General features: G+C 43.9%; 1 protein-coding gene across 1 annotated transcript in view; it reads right to left on the bottom strand.

Moving 5' to 3' along the window:
* The window catches only part of gfm2 (GTP dependent ribosome recycling factor mitochondrial 2), a 33871-nt gene extending 19642 nt beyond the window's left edge, over positions 1 to 14229 (bottom strand). Inside the window, exons 1-9 of the mRNA XM_061966522.2 lie at positions 14187 to 14229; positions 10019 to 10116; positions 4558 to 4683; positions 3107 to 3195; positions 2934 to 3022; positions 2808 to 2868; positions 1485 to 1670; positions 1343 to 1423; positions 1132 to 1280 (exon numbers count right to left, since the gene is read on the bottom strand). Coding sequence (XP_061822506.1) covers positions 1132 to 1280; positions 1343 to 1423; positions 1485 to 1670; positions 2808 to 2868; positions 2934 to 3022; positions 3107 to 3195; positions 4558 to 4683; positions 10019 to 10097 — 860 coding nt within the window. The 5' untranslated portion in view covers positions 10098 to 10116; positions 14187 to 14229. The remainder of the gene's footprint in view (positions 1 to 1131; positions 1281 to 1342; positions 1424 to 1484; positions 1671 to 2807; positions 2869 to 2933; positions 3023 to 3106; positions 3196 to 4557; positions 4684 to 10018; positions 10117 to 14186) is intronic.
* Positions 14230 to 14487: the final 258 nt, after the last annotated feature.

Genomic DNA, 14487 nt, shown 5'->3' with positions numbered 1-14487 from the left:
GGTATATATATATATACATATATATATGTATGTAGATATTTACAAATATTTGAATATATATATATAACAATATGAATATGAATATATATATATATATATATATATATATATATATATATATATATATATATATATATATATATACCGTATTTATTGGAGTATAAGTCGCACCGGAGTATAAGTCGCACCTGCCGAAAATGCATAATAAAGAAGGAAAAGAACATATGAGTCGCACTGGAGCCCGGCCAAACTATGAAAAAAACTGTGACTTATTGTCCGAAAAATACGGTATGTGAATATATATATATATATATATGAATATCCATCCATCCATCCATTGGAATATGTGTGTGTGTATATATATATATATATATATATATATATATATATATATATATATGAATGTGTATATATATATATATGAATATGTGTATTTATATATATATGAATATGTGTATATATATATATATAAATATGTGTATATATATATATATATATATTAATGTGTGTATGTATGTATATATATATATATATATTAATGTGTGTACGGTATATATATATATATATATGTATGTGTGTATATATATATAAATATATATATATATATATTTATGTATATATTTTTATATATATATATACATATATGTATATATTTATATATATATATATCTGTGTGTATATATATATATATACATATGTATATATTTATATATATACATATGATTTTATTTATATATATATATACATATATTAATATATATATCTATCTATATATATGTATTTACATATATATACACACACACATATATATATATATATATATATATATATATATATATATATATATATATAAATTATATGTAATGTATATATACATATGTATATGTGTATAAATGTATATGTTATCACTACTAGTCCGTTTCCTTAAAAATAATGTTAAAAACATAACTTAAAGCCTTGTCCAGCTGTTTACTGATGTTTAAATAACTTTTACTGCAAAAGAATATTGCCTACAAATATTGGTTATCCACCTCCTTGACTACTAATAATCGGCATCGGCCCTGGAAAAAAAAACATATCGATCGATCTCTAGTAGTGAGTTATTGGAGCAAGTCGGAATATTCCACTCACACCAGGTCATGGGGCCGCTCGTCTGGGGCGGGCAGGAAGGCGGCGATGGCGTCCATGAGAGGCTGAACACCTTTATTGCGTAAAGAGCTGCCGCAGAGCACCGGGACTCCTTTACGTTCCAAAGTGATCCTTCTCAGGGCCTCTTGGAGCTGAGGACATATTCCACAACCTCGTTTGTATCTACCGTGACACAATGTGGCAGCCAACTCACTTTGATTGAAGGAACGTCATCAAAATTGTCACCGAAGTCTGTCAGCAGCACCTCCGCAAACTCATCATCCAAATCTGCAACCTGGAGTTGACAAATTTCAAATTAAAAGTGTCCGCAAGTAGTGTTAAAAATGTGTACCTGCCTGCTCGATTAAAGCGGTTCTGGCCTGGCGGACCTCCTGCACCAGCTCCGGCTCCTTCCACTCGCTGACAGGTTTGACCTCAAAAACGCGCCCGTCGTCCTCCCGCTCGTTCAGCTTCCACGCCAGCCTCTGATTGGTCAACAGGTCAACTACGCCGGAGAAATTCTTGCCTGTGCCGACTGGAATCTACAAAAGGAAACAAAACAATCGTCGGGTTCTATACGGTGATTTCACTGTACAGTGGAACCTCGTTTTACCAACCTCTCTATTTGCAAACTTTTCGGGTTACAAACGTTTAGATTGAGCCAAATATGTCTGTGTGTGCGAACGCTTCATTCATTTAATTTTGTGTCCCGCTGGCAGCCATTTTGTGCCTGCTGGTATTGAAGAGATTGAGGTAGCTGGCTTCGTACCGCAGCATTTTTTTAATTGTGATGAGACCGAACTTTTCTGGAAAAATATCAAAACTACCTCTCGTTCAGAGGCTTCTTTTCCAAGAGGCTCCCTCCCTTCTCGCCCCCTGTCTGCTCCTTTCTCTCTTGTGAGTTAAGTTAAAGTTAAAGTACCAATGATAGTCACACACACACTAGATGTGGCGAAATTATTCTCTGCATTTGACCCATCACCCTTGATCACCCCCTGGGAGGTGAGGTGAGCAGTGAGCAGCAGCGGTGGCCGCGCCCGGGGATCATTTTTGGTGATTTAACCCCCAATTCCAACCCTTGATGCTGAGTGCCAAGCAGGGAGGTAATGGGTCCCATTTTTATAGTCTTTGGTATGACTCCCCCATCTCAGGGGGGACACTCTAACCACTAGGCCACTGAGTAGTTGTTCCATTGGTGACGTTAATTGAAGTACTTTTTAAAATATTTGTTATTGTAGCATTATGGTTGTTGAAGGTAAGGATTTTTGTTATTTCTGATCGTTTGTGAGAGCACCTATGGGACAGCAAAGCAGCGCATACAGGACAGTTTATTTTGTCGTCGTCGTCGGTTTAGCTTGTTAAAAAAAAGAATAATTTACTCTTTTTAAATAATCCATCATATCCTTGTTATGTTTGTTTGATATACGGTACTGTACAACACTTTATATTGTGTTCAAAGTGTACAAACCTTAACTAAAATATGGATTTTTGCCGAGACTGGTACCCATTTTTCATATTTACATTGTTTCTTGCTTCACTATAAGAACTTTTCCATTTACGAACCCTGTTTAATAACCAATCGTAAATCGAGGTTCCACTGAATATAGTTTCCTTTGCTCTTATAGATGCCAATATTTTCAAATGAAATATTTCTTATGTCCTCCCCACATAAATTTTACCTGAAGGAGGACTGGGTTGGCTTTTAACTTCTGCCTGATGCTCTCAATGGAAAAACTGAGGCTGAAAGAAGAAAAACATTAATTTTCAAACAATAAAAACATGTTTTTAGTGTAATATTCTCCTACTTGGCTGCAGGCTTGTCCATCTTGTTGAGGAAACAAACACACGGGATGTGATGCTTCTCAGCTTGCCTCCACACAGTCAAAGTCTGAGCCTGAAGGATCCGAGCCAGCACTTTGGTTTATTAGAGAACTCCACCTTATTTATTTTTTAAAACAAGAACCGACAAAGTTCAAACCTCGACGCCTGCAGATGCATCGAACACGGCCACAGCCCCGTCGAGAACGCGAAGAGCCCGCTCTACCTCCAGAGTGAAGTCCACGTGACCTGCCGTCAAAACCATTCAAATGTCTGCCTTAACGGGGAACATTATCACAATTTCAGAATGGTTAAACCATTAAAAATCAGTTCCCAGTGGCTTATTATATTTTTCGAAGTTTGTTTCAAAATTTTACCCATCACGCAATATCCCTAAAAAAAGCTTCAAAGTGCCCGATTTGAACCATCGTTATAAACACCCGTCCATTTTCCTGTGACGTCACATAGTGAAGCCAACACAAACAAACATGGCAGAAAGAACAGCAAGCTATAGCGACATTAGCTCGGATTCAGACTCGGATTTCAGCGGCTTAAGCGATTCAACAGATTACGAATGTATTGAAACGGATGGTTGTAGTGTGGAGGCAGGTAGCGAAAACGAAATTGAAGAAGAAACTGAAGCTATTGAGACATATCGGTTTGAACCGTATGCAAGCGAAACCGACGAAAATGACACGACAGCCAGCGACACGGGAGAAAGCGAGGACGAATTCGGCGATCGCCTTCTAACCAACGATTGGTATGTGTTTGTTTGGCATTAAAGGAAACTAACTATGAACTAGGTTTACAGCATATGAAATACATTTGGCAACAACATGCACTTTGAGAGTGCAGACAGCCCAATTTTCATCAATTAATATATTCTGTAGACATACCCTCATCCGCGCTCTTTTCCTGAAAGCTGATCTGTCCAGTTTTGGAGTTGATGTCAGTAGGCCAGGGAAGCTATGGTCGATAGGGGGTTTAGCTCGCTCGTCTGCGGGAACAAACTGCCGCCATTGCTTGCCGTGCTACCGAGGTCCTTTGTCCCTGAATTGCTCACACACTCCGGCAGATTCAATGGGGGTCTGGCGGCAGATTTCTTTGACTTTATCGTTGGAAATGCATCTGCTTTGAGTGTCGCAGGATATCCACACATTCTTGCCATCTCTGTCGTAGCATAGCTTTCGTCGGTAAAGTGTGCGGAACAAACGTCCAATTTCTTGCCACTTTCGCATCTTTGGGCCACTGGTGCAACTTGAATCCGTCCCTGTTCGTGTTGTTACACCCTCCCACAACACACCGACGAGGCATGATGTCTCCAAGGTACGGAAAACAATCGAAAAAACGGAAAATAACAGAGCTGATTTGACTCTGTGTTTGAGAAAATGGCGGATTGCTCTTCCGGTGTGACGCCACGTTGTGACGTCATCGCTCCGAGAGCGAATATTAGAAAGGCGTTTAATTCGCCAAAATTCACCCATTTAGAGTTCGGAAATCGGTTAAAAAAATATATGGTCTTTTTTCTGCAACATCAAGGTATATATTGACGCTTACATAGGTCTGGTGATAATGTTCCCCTTTCAAAAAGTCAAACAGTCGTGTCGGTACCTGGGGTGTCGATCAGGTTGATTCTGTGGCCTATCCAGTCAAACGTAACTGCCGCCGACTGGATGGTGATTCCACGCTCGCGCTCTTGAGCCATGAAGTCGGTCACTGTGTCTCCGTCGTCCACATCTGGAACAGCAACAAGGAGTGTTTAGAAACAGGACGTCTATCATTGGACATCACTTAAAACAGTGGTTCCTAACCTTTTTCTTCTCAGGGCCAACTTGTCCACTACAAAACTCCAAATATTAACACTGAATTAGTAATCTCACTCTTCATTTTAATCATATTCGATAATTAGATCTCACCTACTCACAGTTTACAACCTCGTCAAATGATATGAAAGCATGTGTTCACCACAAGGCTTAGGTCAGGCAGATTACAACATTAGATACTAATCAAATATACTGCAAGAGAATGGACTCAAAAACTGATGAAAAATATATTTACATTCAATTATGCAGTGGTAAAATAAATACATTATAACTAAATGAATAATAACTAATATATGTTTAACTAAACTGTCAAAGTGCAAATGATAACACAGCTTCACCTTTTTGGTCATACTTTTTGCGCTTAAACTACAAGTTTAGTTTGAGACTTCTTTGGTTTGTTTGATATTGTCACTACTGCCACAAGTGGTGAACAAGGGTATTACAACCGAGTACCCCTGCGGCCCATACAGACCACAGTTGAGAAACTTTTTTTTTTTTAAACGGTGATAAAAAACAAAATGTAGGCTACCATTATTAGCGTCAATATGAACTTCAATCCATCCATCCATCTTCTTCCGCTTATCCGAGAACGGGTCGCGGGGGCAGCAGCCTAAGCAGGGAAGACCAGACTTCCCTCTCCCCAGCCACTTCGTCCAGCTCTTCCCGGGGATCCCGAGGCGCTCCCAGGCCAGCCGGGAGACATAGTCTTCCCAACGTGTCCCGGGTCTTCCCCTTGGCCTCCTACCGGTCGGACGTGCCCTAAACACCTCCCTAGGGAGGCGTTCGGGTGCCATCCTCACCAGATACCGAACCACCTCATCTGGCTCCTCTCGATGTGGAGGAGCAGCGGCTTTACTTTGAGCTCCTCCCGGATGGCAGAGCTTCTCACCCTATCTCTAAGGGAGAGCCCCGCCACCCGGCGGAAGAAATTCATTTCGGCCACTTGTACCCGTGATCTTGTCCTTTCGGTCATGACCCAAGACTAGATCGACCAGTAAATTGACAGCTTTGCCTTCCGGCTCAGCTCCTTCTTCACCACAACTGATCGATACAGCGTCCGCATTACTGAAGACGCTGCACCGATACGCCTGTCGATCTCACGATCCACTCTTCCCTTACTCGTGAACTAGACTCTGAGGTACTTGAACTCCTCCACTTGAGGCAGGGTCTCCTCCCCAACCCGGAGATGGCACTCCACCCTTTTCCGGGCGAGAACCATGGACTCTGACTTGGAGGTGCTGATTCTCATCCCAGTCGCTTCACACTCGGCTGCGAACTGATCCAGTGAGAGCTGAAGATCTTGGCCAGATGAAGCCATCAGGACCACATCATCTGCAAAAAGCAGAGACCTGATCCTGCAGCCACCAACCGGATCCCCTCAACGTCCTGACTACGCCTAGAAATTCTGTCCATAAAATGTATGAACAGAATCGGTGACAAAGGGCAGCCTTGGCGGAGTCCAACCCTCAGTGGAAACGGGTCCGACTTACTGCCGGCAATGCGGACCAAGCTCTGACACTGATCATATCGGGAGAGGACCGCCCAAATCAGACAGTCCGATACCCCATACTCTCTGAGCACTCCCCACAGGACTTCCCGGGGGACACGGTCGAATGCCTTCTCCAAGTCCACAAAGCACATGTAGACTGGTTGGGCAAACTCCCATGCACCCTCAAGGACCCTGCCGAGAGTATAGAGCTGGTCCACAGTTTCACGACCAGGACGAAAACCACACTGTTCCTCCTGAATCCGAGGTTCGACTATCCGGCTTAGCCTCCTCCCAATGTGAACTTCCTCATGATGTAATGGTCTACATCAGGGGTGCCCACACGAGCTACTTTTCAATTGACCAAGTCGAGGGGATCTACATCATTCATATATATAATTTATATTTATTTATTTATTTATTTATGAAAGAGATGTTTTTAATAACAAGTTAAAGGTGTTTTGTGATAATACAAGCATTTTTAACACATATAGATTCCTTTCTTTCATGAAGACAAGAATATAAGTTGGCGTATTACCTGATTCTGCATTGATTGGAATCAGACAGTAGTGCTGATAATGTCCACATTTTCAAATGGAGGAGAAAAAAAGTTCTCCTTTCTGTCCAACACCACATGGAAGTGGTTAGTTTTTTGTCATCTTATTTGTCCAGCTTCCATACTCGTTTATATACACTTTACAAGAAATACATTGGCACCACCTGGTGGTGAGTTGGCTGCGATGGTGGGGGAGGATGCCGGACAGACCTGGCAGGCCCAAACGCATTGTGAGGGTTTGCTGGGAACGTCTGGCAGAGTCTCCTGTCAGAGAGAGTTTCAATTCCCACCTCCGGAAGAACTTTGAACATGTCACGAGGGAGGTGCTGGACATTGAGTCCGAGTGGACCATGTTCCGCACCTCTATTGTCGAGGCGGCTGATTGGAGCTGTGGCCGCAAGGTAGTTGGTGCCTGTCGTGGCGGTAATCCTAGAACCCGTTGGTGGACACTGGCGGTGAGGGATGCCGTCAAGCTGAAGAAGGAGTCCTATCGGGTTCTTTTGGCTCATGGGACTCCTGAGGTAGCGGACAGGTACCGACAGGCCAAGCGGTGTGCGGCTTCAGCGGTCGCGGAGGCAAAAACTCGGACATGGGAGGAGTTCGGGGAAGCCATGGAAAACAACTTCCGGACAGCTTCGAAGCGATTCTGGACCACCATCCGCCGCCTCAGGAAGGGGAAGCAGTGCACTACCAACACCGTGTATGGTGCGGATGGTGTTCTGCTGACCTCGACTGCGGAAGTTGTGGATCGGTGGAGGGAATACTTCGAAGACCTCCTCAATCCCACCAACACGTCTTCCTATGAGGAAGCAGTGCCTGGGGAATCTGTGGTGGGCTCTCCTATTTCTGGGGCTGAGGTTGCTGAGGTAGTTAAAAAGCTCCTCGGTGGCAAGGCCCCGGGGGTGGATGAGATCCGCCCGGAGTTCCTTAAGGCTCTGGATGCTGTAGGGCTGTCTTGGTTGACAAGACTCTGCAGCATCGCGTGGACATCGGGGGCAGTACCTCTGGATTGGCAGACCGGGGTGGTGGTTCCTCTCTTTAAAAAGGGAGGGTGTGTTCTAACTATCGTGGGATCACACTCCTCAGCCTTCCCGGTAAGGTCTATTCAGGTGTACTGGAGAGGAGGCTACGCCGGATAGTCGAACCTCGGATTCAGGAGGAACAGTGTGGTTTTCGTCCTGGTCGTGGAACTGTGGACCAGCTCTATACTCTCGGCAGGGTCCTTGAGGGTGCATGGGAGTTTGCCCAACCAGTCTACATGTGCTTTGTGGACTTGGAGAAGGCATTCGACCGTGTCCCTCGGGAAGTCCTGTGGGGAGTGCTCAGAGAGTATGGGGTTTCGGACTGTCTGATTGTGGCGGTCCGCTCCCTGTATGATCAGTGTCAGAGCTTGGTTCGCATTGCCGGCAGTAAGTCGGACACGTTTCCAGTGAGGGTTGGACTCCGCCAAGGCTGCCCTTTGTCACCGATTCTGTTCATAACTTTTATGGACAGAATTTCTAGGCGCAGTCAAGGCGTTGAGGGGATCTGGTTTGGTGGCTGCAGGATTAGGTCTCTGCTTTTTGCAGATGATTTGGTCCTGATGGCTTCATCTGGCCAGGATCTTCAGCTCTCACTGGATCGGTTCGCAGCTGAGTGTGAAGCGACTGGGATGAGAATCAGCACCTCCAAGTCCGAGTCCATGGTTCTCGCCCGGAAAAGGGTGGAGTGCCATCTCCGGGTTGGGGAGGAGATCTTGCCCCAAGTGGAGGAGTCTTGTTCACAAGTGAGGGAAGAGTGGATCGTGAGATCGACAGGCGGATCGGTGCGGCGTCTTCAGTAATGCGGACGCTGTATCGATCCGTTGTGGTGAAGAAGGAGCTGAGCCGGAAGGCAAAGCTCTCAATTTACCGGTCGATCTACGTTCCCATCCTCACCTATGGTCATGAGCTTTGGGTTATGACCGAAAGGACAAGATCACGGGTACAAGCGGCCGAAATGAGTTTCCTCCGCCGGGTGGCGGGTCTCTCCCTTAGAGATAGGGTGAGAAGCTCTGTCATCCGGGGGGAGCTCAAAGTAAAGCCGCTGCTCCTCCACATCGAGAGGAGCAAGATGAGGTGGTTCAGGCATCTGGTCAGGATGCCACCCGAGCGCCTCCCTAAGGAGGTGTTTAGGGCATGTCCGACCGGTAGGAGGCCACGGGGAAGACCCAGGACACGTTGGGAAGACTATGTCTCCCGGCTGGCCTGGGAACGCCTCGGGATCCCCCGGGAGGGGCTGGACGAAGTGGCTGGGGAGAGGGAAGTCTGGGCTTCCCTGCTTAGGCTGCTGCCCCCGCGACCCGACCTCGGATAAGCGGAAGAAGATGGATGGATGGATGGACATTGGCAGCAAACTCCGTAGCTTGCTGGCTTGTGCACACTGGCTTTCTGAGACTCTTATTTTGTTAGCACAGGCAAGACGAAACAGGGCTTTTATTGTGAAGACAGGAACTGTGCAGTCGGTCTTTAGAGTTTTGACAGCATAAAATGTGTTTCTCGCCTTCCTCTGTCATTTTTTCTTAATAACGAGCTCACAAGACCCTCGGGTGCCGTAAATGTCAATCAAGTGACGAAAGTGACGTCTATTTTTTTTTTTTTATGCCTGGCTGGCTATCGACTGACACACACTCCACGATCGACCCGTAGCTGGCGATCGACGTAATGGGCGCTCCTGGTCTAAGTGATTACTGGTCCGAAGTTACAATGAAAGACATATAATTGTAAATAATTACTTGCTTGTAGCGCAAGTGGCAAAGTCTACACGAGGTAAGTCAACACAAAGTTGTTCATTTTAAAAGTAATTTGTTTTTTCAAGGAACATTTTTTGCGCTAATGCGCTTGCTCACTAGCGTTGTGTAGCTATTTTTGACAAAGCAGCTCATTTTGACAGAATAAAATGATCTTAGATGTTTCCTAAATAAACCTGTCAGTAACAATTTTAGTGCAAATTAAAATGCAGATTCACCACTTTTGTCATATTTTTTGCGCTTAAGAAACTTCTCTATGACTTTGGCTCCAGACTTCTTCTGTTTGATATTGTTATTACTGCCACAAGTGGCGAAAAAGTGTATTACAACTGAGTACCCCTGCGGCCCATGTGGACAACAGCTGAGAAACAGATATTTTTAGCAGCCTTCTAGTGGGCGCTCACGGCCCTATGGTTAAGAAACACTGACTTCAAACACACCTCCCAGTGCTCTGGTATAGCCAGAGTAGTAAAGCATCCTCTCCGTGGTGGTGGTCTTTCCCGCGTCGATGTGGGCCATGATGCCAATGTTCCGGATCCTGCGTACACAATTTGCAGTTTGATATGAATCAGAATCAGAATTCCTTGTATGTTTAACATGCAAAGATTTTGACTTGGTAGGCTGTGCTCTCTCGTTCGATGTAAACAATAAATATTAACGATGAACTAAGGATAAAAACGAGTACTTAAATAACTAATGTCCATTTTTCCATCTTCTTCCGCTTATTCAAGCAGCCTGAGCAGAGAACCCCAGACTTCCCTCTCCCCAGCCACTTCATCCAGCTAATACACTATATTGCCAAAAGTATTTGGCCATCCAATGATCAGAATCAGGTGTCCTAATCACTTTCCGCCATTCTTCCAAAAGCGCATTGGTGAGGTCACACATTGATAAAATCAAGCACTTAGGCATGGAGACTGTTTCTACAAACATGTGTGAAAGAATGGGCCGCTCTCAGTGATTTCCAGCGTGGAACTGTCATAGGATGCCACCTGTGCAACAAATCCAGTCGTGAAATTTACTTGCTCCTAAATATTCCAAACTCAACTGTCGGCTTTATTATAAGAAAATGGAAGAGTTTGGGAACAACAGCAACTCAGCCCCCAAGTGGTAGGTCAAGTAAACTGACAGAGAGGGGTCAGCGGATGCTGAAGCGCATAGCGTAAATACATTCTGCACAGTCAGTTGCTACAGAGCTCCAAATGTCATGTGACCTTCCAATTAGCCCACGTACAGTACGCAGAGAGCTTCATGGAATGGGTTTCCATGGCCGAGCAAATACATCTCAGCCATACATCACCAAGTCCAATGCAAAGCGTCGGATGCAGTGGTGTAAAGCCTGTCACCACTGGACTCTAGAGCAGTGGAGACGCGTTTTCTGGAGTGATGAATCACGCTTTTCCATCTGGTAATCTGATGGACCGGTCTGGAGGTTGCCAGGAGAACTGTACATTTCGGACTTCACTGTGCCGAGTGTGAAATTCTGTGGAGGAGAAATTATGGTGTGGGGTTGTTTTTCAGGAGTTGGGCTTTGCCCTTTAGTTCCAGTAAAAGGAACTTTGAATGCTCCAGGATACCAAAACATTTTGGACGATTCCATGCTCTCAACCTTGTGGGAACAGTTTGGAGCGGGCCCCTTCCTCTTCCAACAGGACTGTGCACCAGTGCACAAAGTAAGGTCAATAAAGATGGATGACAGAGTCTGGTGTGGATGAACTTGACTGGCCTGCACAGAGTCCTGACCTGAACCCGATAGAACACCTTTGGGATGAATTAGAATGGAGACTGAGAGCCAGGCCTTCTCGGCCAACATCAATGTGTGACCTCACCAATGCGCTTTTGGAAGAATGGCGGAAAATTCCTATAAACACACTCCGCAACCTTGTGGACAGCCTTCCCAGAAGGGTTGAAGCTGTAATAGCTGCAAAAGGTGGACCGACATCATATTGAACCCTATGGGTTAGGAATGGGATGGCACTTCAAGTTCATATGCGAGTCAAGGCTGGTGGCCAAATACTTTTGGCAATATAGTGTATGTGCAAGGCTAATAAATAATAGTGCAATGCTCAATAGAACAAAAGGTAAAAAGGATGATGACGTGAACATGAGTTAGTACATTCACAGTGACTGATTTGTTCCAGAGTTATATTTGCGGGTTTCAGATTGTAATAGCCCGGGGGAAAAAAATGTTTTTATGACGGGTTGTTTTGGCGTACAGTATTCTGTAACGCCATACGCTAAATAAAAACAAACCATTCCTATTCATTTAGTTGAGTTGAGTTTGAGTTTATTTGGAACATGCAAGCATACAACATGATACATCACAATGTCCAGTTTCTCTTTTCAACATGTTGGAAAAGGAGTACGAAGAAGCAGAGCTTATTTAATCCAACCCCTTTTCTTTTACATAACAGTTGCTAAAACTTTTGTTCACTTCCTGTTCTCAATTTATTCACAATATACTCCATAATTAATCACAATAAAATAAATAAATAAATAATAATCGGTGAAGTAAGTTATATTACATATAATGAGATAAATAAGATTATTTTGAGAATGAAAGATTGGATGGAGGGAATAAATCCAGAATGTTTATCATGGTTCTTCTTTGTACTTTGTAAACACTTTAAGTTTGAAGAGTTTCTTTCATATTAGTACATTGTTTGATTGCTTTGCTTAAACCATTCCGTCATTTAATTCCACATACTGATATACTGAAGGTCTTAAGTGTTGTACGAGCATACAAATGTTTTAAATTACATTTTTCTCTAAGATTACATTTCTCCCCTTTTTTTGAGAAGAATTGTTGTATATTCTTGGGTAGCAGATTATAGTTTGCTTTGTCTATAATTTTAGCTTTTTGCAAATTCACTATGTCATGGAATTTCAGTATTTTCGATTCAATGAATAAAGGGTTTGAATGATGATGTGGTCCTGATGGCTTCATCTAGCCAGGATCTTCAGCTCTCACTGGATCGGTTCGCAGCTGAGTGTGAAGTGACTGGGATGAGAATCAGCACCTCCAAGTCCGAGTCCATGGTTCTCGCCCGGAAAAGGGTGGAGTGCCATCTCCGGGTTGGGGAGGAGATCTTGCCCCAAGTGGAGGAGTTCAAGTACCTCGGAGTCTTGTTCACGAGTGAGGGAAGAGTGGATCGTGAGATCGACAGGCGGATCGGTGCGGCGTCTTCAGTAATGCGGACGCTGTATGGATCCGTTGTGGTGAAGAAGGAGCTGAGCCGGAAGGCAAAGCTCTCAATTTACCGGTCGATCTACGTTCCCATCCTCACCTATGGTCATGAGCTTTGGGTTATGACCGAAAGGACAAGATCACGGGTACAAGCGGCAGAAATGAGTTTCCTCCGCCGGGTGGCGGGGCTCTCCCTTAGAGATAGGGTGAGAAGCTCTGTCATCCGGGGGGAGCTCAAAGTAAAGCCGCTGCTCCTCCACATCGAGAGGAACCAGATGAGGTGGTTCGGGCATCTGGTCAGGATGCCACCCGAGCGCCTCCCTAGGGAGGTGTTTAGGGCACGTCCGACCGGTAGGAGGCCACGAGGAAGACCCAGGACACGTTGGGAAGACTATGTCTCCCGGCTGGCCTGGGAGCGCCTCGGGATCCCCCGGGAGGAGCTGGACGAAGTGGCTGGGGAGAGGGAAGTCTGGGCTTCCCTGCTTAGGCTGCTGCCCCCGCGACCCGACCTCGGATAAGCGGAAGAAGATGGATGGATGGATGGATGGGTTTGAATGTTCTCTATATCCAACATTATGTATTATTCTAACTGATCTTTTTTGTAACACCGTTAATGAATGAAGTGTACTTTTGTAGTTATTTCCCCATGTTTTTGATTGATTGATTGATTGAGACGTTTATTAGTAGGTTGCACAGTGAAGTACACATTCCATACAATTGACCACTAAATGGTAACACCCGAATAAGTTTTTCAACTTGTTTAAGTCGGGGTCCACTTAAATTGATTCATGATACAGATATATACTATCATCATAATACAGTCATCACACAAGATCATCATCAGGGTGTATACATTGAATTATTTACATTATTTACAATTTCTACACAATAACTCAGATATGGTAACACTAGCGAATATGAAGTGATTTTTGGTCTAGAACATGTTTTGCCTTATTCATTATTGACGTCTTTCTTGCTACTTTATGTTGTATATTTTTTACATGAGATTTCCTGTTCAATTTATCAGCAATCATTATACCTAGAAATTTGGTTTCATTTACTCTTTCAATTTCTATTCCTGGGGGCGGTGCCAGCAACTTGAGGGTTGCAGGTTCGATCCCCGCTTCCGCCATCCTAGTCACTGTCGTTGTGTCCTTGGGCAAGACACTTTACCCACCTGCTCTCAGTGCCCCCCACACTGGTTTAAATGTAACTTAGATATTGGGTTTCACAATGTAAAGCGCTTTGAGTCACTTGAGAAAAAGCGCTATATAAAAAATTTAATTCAATTCAATTCATTATTCCGTCTATTTGTATTTGTGTTTGACTTTCTCTTCTACTGTTACCAAATAACATTATTTTAGTTTTACTTAGATTCAACGATAGTCCTTTATTTAAATACCTGATTTAGAAAAACTTACTTGCACACATCCGGGTTGACCACAGACCGCAGTGACTTGACATCATCTGTATCAAAAAAATATATATTTGTGTTAGCTGGATGACTTTTCTTTCATTTAGAATTGATCTTACCTGGCAGAAAGCTGTATTTTCTTTTTAGAAAGCAGTCCCAACTGCGGTACTGCAGCTCAGCCCTTGACAAACACCGCTTCTGCAAACGAGACAGATGTATTATGTGAATCACAACTTAAATACTTATTTATTTAAATTGTGTTGTAAATTGAGAACAATTACTAAAACAAATGTTTTAGTAATTGCTGT

This window comes from Nerophis lumbriciformis, linkage group LG11, assembly GCF_033978685.3.
Source record: "Nerophis lumbriciformis linkage group LG11, RoL_Nlum_v2.1, whole genome shotgun sequence".
Classification (NCBI taxonomy): domain Eukaryota; kingdom Metazoa; phylum Chordata; class Actinopteri; order Syngnathiformes; family Syngnathidae; genus Nerophis; species Nerophis lumbriciformis.
The sequence above is the reverse complement of the archived record's forward strand: the minus strand, read 5'-3'. Positions and strand labels throughout refer to the sequence as shown.